The sequence below is a fragment of the Tupaia chinensis genome, unplaced genomic scaffold, assembly GCF_000334495.1.
Source record: "Tupaia chinensis unplaced genomic scaffold, TupChi_1.0 Scaffold000214_1, whole genome shotgun sequence".
NCBI lineage: Eukaryota > Metazoa > Chordata > Mammalia > Scandentia > Tupaiidae > Tupaia > Tupaia belangeri.
Window position 1 is genome coordinate 1,168,612 of NW_006159689.1, and position 6,815 is coordinate 1,175,426.

General features: G+C 57.5%; 1 protein-coding gene across 3 annotated transcripts in view; it reads left to right on the top strand.

The window, feature by feature from the left end:
• Window positions 1-4,421, top strand: part of MAPK9 (mitogen-activated protein kinase 9) — a 34,644-nt gene extending 30,223 nt beyond the window's left edge. For 2 of the 3 annotated variants that reach the window (XM_006147450.3, XM_006147451.3), the window contains exons 8-11: window positions 84-208; window positions 998-1,061; window positions 2,450-2,518; window positions 3,686-4,421. In XM_006147450.3, the coding sequence (XP_006147512.1) occupies window positions 84-208; window positions 998-1,061; window positions 2,450-2,518; window positions 3,686-3,828 (401 nt within the window). In that variant the 3' untranslated portion in view covers window positions 3,829-4,421. Of the gene's footprint in view, window positions 1-83; window positions 209-997; window positions 1,062-2,449; window positions 2,519-3,680 lie in introns of all 3 variants that reach the window. The other variant, XM_006147452.3, reaches the window with a different exon arrangement.
• Window positions 4,422-6,815: the final 2,394 nt, after the last annotated feature.

Genomic DNA, 6,815 nt, shown 5'->3' on the forward strand with positions numbered 1-6,815 from the left:
GCGGCCCATGCCTCTCCATCTGCCACACGTCTGCGCTCAGTCCTGGAGCGTGGTTTGCTAACCGTGTCCCGTGTTCACCCTAGCCAGTCAAGCCAGAGACCTGTTATCAAAAATGCTCGTGATCGACCCCGACAGGCGGATCTCGGTGGACGAAGCCCTGCGGCACCCCTACATCACCGTGTGGTATGACCCCGCCGAGGCCGAGGCCGTGAGTACCTGCAGGGACGGTGGGCGAAGGGGCCGGCCCGCGTCGCCCCAGGCCTCCTGTCAGTTCAGAACGGCGACACAGGCAGCCGGCTCTGGGTTCTGAGGGTCCTGGTATCCGAGGGCCGAGGGTTCTCTGACCCCTCTGGGCACTTGCTGTTGGCACGCGTGCTCGGAGCCTGGAGTGTCCCTGTGTGGCGAGACGCTGTTGGCCCCCCTGTGGACGCTGTGTGCTCTTGTCCTGAGTCCTCTCCCTTCCTGACACTGTCCCTCGGCTCGGTTCCATCCCCTCCTAGGCCACCCGGTCAGAGGGGTAAGCACCGTGCTGCTAACCCAGGTGTCCGGCCCCCAGAGGCCCCTTCCGCTCCCCTTGCTAGGGAGCCCTTCGGTGTGGACCCACAGCAGCCCTGTGCTGTGTGGTCTCAGCCGGAAGTGACATCGTCACACCATGGGGTCTGGGAGCTCTAACGAGAGGAAGGCAGCCCAGCTGTGTCTCGGGGAGGAGCACCCATGGTGGCGCCCCGGGGTGCTGCGCATAATGCGCTTGGTCAGGTGCCTCCAGTGCTTCACGGCTGCTTGATTTTGAAGAGGATTACTATTAATATCTCTTTTCCTCAGTATTTTCTTATTTTGATTCTGAAAGTGACATAAATATCACATGATAAAAATGTTACAAGCCATGTATAGGGGACTAAGCCCGCACCATGAACAGACTAGAAACGGCCCAGTGCCCGCCTTCCTCCACCTCCTTACGTTTGAGCCGCTCACATCCGAACTGTGCTCTGACTTCCAGCCGCCGCCGCAGATTTACGACGCGCAGCTGGAGGAGAGGGAGCATGCCATCGAGGAGTGGAAAGGTGAGGCTGTCACTCGGCGCTGCGCACAGTGCCTCACGGCCAGGCAGAGGCCTCCTGCGGACAGGAGCCTTCGAAGAGGGGCTGGAGAGCCAGGGCTGTCCTCTCCCCGCTGTCCACTGGGAAGGGAACGCGAAGGCCGCAGACGGGGGCATTTCATCAATTCTTGTTACATGCTTCCGGAGTAAGACACAAGGACCTTTCACGTACTCTTACAGCAGTAACCGTGGGTCTGTAAGCTGAGCCAGTCCTTGTGTCACACCTACCTCAGCGCGCTGGGCGCCAGCAGCCCCTGCACGGCCGCAGTTACACGTGAGGTTTGCGGTGCACACACTGGGAGCTGGCCCTGGGTCAGCCGTGCTCATACTTACATACGTACATGTTTTTCCTTGTCAGAGGGTGCGTGTGCTCACGGAGGGGGGGGCACCCCAACAGGCACAGTCACACCACGTCTGTCCACCCTGTCGGGGTTGGGGCGTGCACACACATGCACCTGGCATGTTTTCCAAGCCTCTGGGGCCTGCATTCAGACTGCAGTTGACCATGTGGGACTCAGCACCCGTAAGCAGTAGGTTATGGGATCCGGCCTCTGCTGGTGTTTTTCCGCCACATAGCTATCTGTGTGCTTTCAGTCTAGTTTGCGGGAGAGTGCAGATCAAAACTCCGCAAATACATTCGGTTATAAGCGTCACCAAACCTCCCACAGCGGGCTGAGTCCCCGAGGAAAGGCTGGGCTGGCAGCAGCTCACCTACAGGCAGGACCAGTGCTGGCTGCAAGTGTGGTCAGGGTGGCCCACGCACTGACCGGCCCTGCCCAAGGCCCCTCTGGGAGGAAGAGCACCTGCCCCCACGCATGCACACTCGGCAGGGCGGCCCCCCAGCCACACACAGGCCCCAGCGCACACCTGTTACCTCGTGGGCACGCGCCGTGGGGCCCTCGTGGGCACACTCTGTGGGACCTAATCACTGTCCTACAAGGCCGCTCTCTTTACGAATGGAAGTTGAAGAGAATGGAAGGTGAAGCAGGGACAGGCTTAGGGATGTGGGCTCGTTTCCGGCCCTCCTGGAGGGGTTTCGTGGCCCGCACGTGGCTGCTGGTCACCTCTGAAGAAACACAAGTAACAGTGTTACTCCAGTGTGCAAGGGGCCGCTCTCCTAGCCGTGTCCCCACCCCTCTGTGAAGCCTCGCGTGGATTCGGACCCACCCTGTATTCCCTGCCCCTTCGTAGTTGTACTGAGAAACTAGAACAGAGCGCCGGGGCGGTGCTGACCGCTCTCATGGCGGGGATGGTGCAGCGCACGCCCAGGGGCTCCAGGTGACTTAGAAGCAAAGTTTAAAGATGCAAAAAAAAAAACTGATAAAGCTTTTCAAATTGCATTTCTGTTTGAAGAGCTAATTTACAAAGAAGTGCTGGACTGGGAAGAAAGGAGCAAGAACGGTGTGAGAGACCAGCCTTCAGGTTAGTCGTCGCTCTCGCAGTCTGGCCGTGCGTGCTTCTCTCTGCCTTTAACTTTTGCATGTGACAGCAGAACTTGCGTTACCTGCCAGCTTGGCCGGAATTGGGTTAGAACCCCCCGCTCCGGCTCGTCTTGGCGGTGACGTTTGCAGGCGTGCCGGCTCCAGTCTGACTGTTACACGCACTCGCGTTCTGTCCTGTACCCCTGTACCAGCACAGCAGACGAGGACGTGGAGTCAGAGCCTTTCAATGAGCGTGACCCTTGACCCTTAAACTGGCTCCACCCAGTTACAGAAGAACAGAAATGCAAGTCCGCATGCGTAGAATTTGATTTTCTCTTGAGAAAATCGTCCGTGTATTCCTCCCGCTTTCCTGCTCGATCTAGTGGTAGCTAGTGACCGGGCAGCAGTAGGGTTGTGAGAGGCCGGTACCGGTGACACCCCGTGCCCGTCGGAGTCCACCGGTTTACCAAGTGAAACTGTAAGTTACATTCGTGTTCTGTCACTCCCACAGGAATGTGCACGCACACATGCACACATGCTAGAAGTGCAGATGCTACAGCTAGTCCTTGAACTCTGTTCGACAGGACACACGTGGCACCTGGACGGCGTGGCTGCAGGGAGCGTCTGGGGCTTGTTAGCCAAGCCCAGGGGTGGGCCGCAGGCGCCGATCTCCCAGGGCTGCAGATTTCGTTTTTGTTCAAGCCAGGCGTGGGTAGTAAGTAATAGGGTAGTTTCATTGGATTTAAAAGATTAAAATGTCACTTTTCTCATAAAAACAAAACATACGAGAGACCGCTAGTTTTTCCCTTTTTTTAGTACAGTCCTTACTTCAAGAGGCGTTTCCATTGCAAACATTTTCGAATCCTGGTGCTTTTCCGTAGAGTTGGTGTCTGCGTTGTGGTTGGCTCGTCTAATGACACTGGGGACTCAGGCTTAAGCATCTCAGGGTACTGAGGACGAGAGAGGGTTGTTACAGAGAGAGACACGGAAGTACGGGGGACCCTGGGCCTAAAGAAGGACTTGAGAAAGAGCCCCAAACGTGCTTGACTCTCCGCGTCTGCCGGCAGGCTGGGGACTGCGAGAGTGCGCGCTGCAGCGGCCCGAGCCTCGCTGCCCGCCTGCCGCAAGGCCGTGCCTCAGATTTTACTGTTTGGTTTTCTTAGCACAGATGCAGCAGTAAGTAGCAACGCCACTCCTTCTCAGTCGTCATCGATCAACGACATCTCATCCATGTCCACCGAGCAGACACTGGCCTCAGACACGGACAGCAGTCTGGATGCCTCGACGGGGCCCCTGGAAGGGTGTCGCTGAGAGCTGAGGGCCAGCCGGCTGCCGGCAGAGGAGGAACTCTCGCTTCCAGGGGCCCGACCTGGCGGGAGCTGGTGGAGCCAGTTGGAAACTCCGTTCTGCATGTAAGAAACGACGCCGCGCCAACCTGGCTCCCGTGGGACCGCCTGCTTCGTCCTGAAACAAAGCCAGTTACGTCCGAAGGAAAGGCACAGGCCACACTTGCAGAGAGTCTGTTCGAGGTCATTTCAGGCGAGCAGTTAGAGTAGAAGGAGTCTTTTCCATCGCACGGTAGCGGTAGTGACGACTCCTCGTCCCGTGACTGCTGGGACCCATGTGCATGTGACCACAGATGTCGCTTGGACGCGCCCACCTCGCACTGTGGGAGCCAGTATTTAAATGCCAGCTGACCCTCCAGGCAGTGCTGCTTCTAGAATTTTCTCCTAATCCTCTTAAGTGACCCGGTGTCTGTCCAGAGCAAAGTGGATTCCTGTGTACCGACTGGCTGCCGTCGTGTTAGCCTCACCCCCTCTGTGGTGTGATTATTCTATCTTTTGTATTTCAGAATGAGTATAATTAAATCTATTTAATAAATAAGAAGCATAGCTTTTCTTAAATGTGTGATGCTTGTCTGAGAGCTTCACTGGGACAGCCCAGGCCTCGCACGGGCGCCTGCCTGCCCTGGACTGTCCGGGCTGGGGTGACTGTGCGTCGGCTTTACTGCATGGCAACATCTTGAGTTGAGTTTTGTGCCGGTTAGACGTACGTACCTCCCAGATCCTGCCAGTGCTCTGTTTTCTTGGTCTTCTGGACCTGCTATTAACTGAAAAGCCACCTACAGTTTCGCCCCCACTTAGTCACACGGGCATTGCATCTCGATAGTGTGCAGGCTAAGAGAGTCCGGAATCTGTTGCCAAACTCTGGAACAGGCGTTTACGAGACGACCACTGAAGATGACTGCAGCCATTTGCTAAAAGCTTCCTTCGCCAGAGACTGGCTGGGTCCTGCCTGGCCCTGCGCGTCAGAGGTGGAGGCTGAGTTCTCAGACGGCTCCCACCTGCACCTACGCCCCGTCTCACTGGCTTTTCTCTGAAGGAAACCCCGATGGCCCCAGGAAAGCTCTCGGCGGGATCTGGAGGAGACGCCCTGGAGTGTCGCAATGCGCTGTCAGCACCTGGTCTAGAACTGCCACCCGCAGTCGCTGCTCTCAGCTGCGCACCCGGCCCTCGCGTTGTCATGCTGCGGAGGGCGCCGGGGCCACTGCAGGTCCAGCTGCCTGGCACACCCTACCCGTCTGGGCTGGTGAGGTCCCCACGCGTGTGGCTGGTCCTGATGTGTAGCTGCGCTCGCTTATCCTGGAAGCACGTCGGTCCACGTTGTGTGGAATGTGTTCTGAGGAAGAACTTTGTTAAAGCTTCTTATAAATAGTACCTGAAGCATACGATTCTCCGCACCACCTGATCTTCGCACTGCAGACTGGGCCCTCGGTGAACAAAGGCAATGTCGGAGTCAGGAACCGTTTTATATTTTACCGCGTAGACACCCCAGGTGCACAGTGGGGACAGCGACTCAGACTGAGGCAGGGGCGTGACGTGTGTCCTGAGGTGGAGGCTGCCTTGGAGGCCCGCGGTGCAGTTAGGGTGCCCCTGTGCATCATAGACATCTTCAAGTGGCCGTCTAAGACATGTTCTTTTAAAAGACTACTCTGTCTTGAAAAGGGAAACCAGAAGGGAGCGTTGTAGAAGCGAATCTCTGCCCTGTGCCGTGTGACAACCTGCCGGCGGTGCGGTCACAGCCCCCTTCCCCGACACTGGAGTGACAGGGCACACGGGGCCTTCTGCGCACACTCTCCCCTGCATGTCCAGCCAGACCGTGGCCTGGATGGAGCCAGTGATGTAGACGGGGTTTCCTGCCCAGGACCTTGTCTATCAGGCAGAAGCCAGTGCCCCTGGGACAGGCCCCAGAGTCCACGGAAACCCCTCGCCCAGTTGCAGGTCCTCCTGCCTGGGCCTCCTTTCTCTGGGGCCGGGTGCGCTGCCGGTTTCAGAGTGCTCGCTGTGGGTGAGAGCAACAAGACAACGCCCAGAACGCGCTCGACTTCATTTTCTACTTCACTTTCATCACTTGTACTGTACACAGCCCTGGAAGTAGCAGTATTTTGTAAACCAGATAACTTCTTATTATCCTGGCATTTGGACTAGGTTCGTTTCATTCGTTGGCTTGGTTTTCGACCAACAAGGAGACGCCCGCCTCCCCTCGGCCAGGGGCTGACCTCCACGTGCAGGCCCTGGGGCGGAGTTCCACGCCAGGGAGCGGCAGGCGGAGGCACTGGCTGTGCAGGTCGAGCTAGCTCTTGACCCGGAGCCGGAAAGCTTCCTGCTTGAATGTTCAAGACGCAGAGCCGCGGTGCTGCAAAGAGCCCCTTGGCTGAAGCGGGCCCGCGTCTGGGACGTCGGAGGGGACACAGGTTTAATTCCATTTTCCCTGCCAGTCACATGATGTGTCAGTTCGTCTCGGTCCTTCCTGGTGTGTTTCATACTGGTCGTAAAACACAGGTGACCTTTCAGATTGCAGATCTCAAAAGTAGCATTACCTCATATTTTCTAATGAGATACGTGACGTGTGATCGGTGCAGGTAACAGACTCCACTTTGAAAAGACTTACACCATTGCCCGTCTCGGTTTCTGAGACGCCGACTCCGCACCTCGCCCTCCCGCTGCACGCCTGTTCAGCGCGGGCCGGCGCCGTGCTGTGGTGCAGTCAGCATAGCACGTTTCAGGCGAGGGCAGAAGCATCTCTCTGCTAGCTCCTGTTGTGAAGTCACTGCGGGTCCCACAGCTAAGTTTTCAGAAGCAGTGGCAGTAAGCTTCCGCTTCCAAACCGCCATGCAGGCTGAGACGCACCGAGTACCCCACGGAGCGTGGCTGGGAGTCTGCCCGTCTGTCTCCAGGTGCCTCAAGTCCTTCATGGAGCAGCTGTGGCTGGGGGTCCGGGGGTGGGCCCGGCACCTG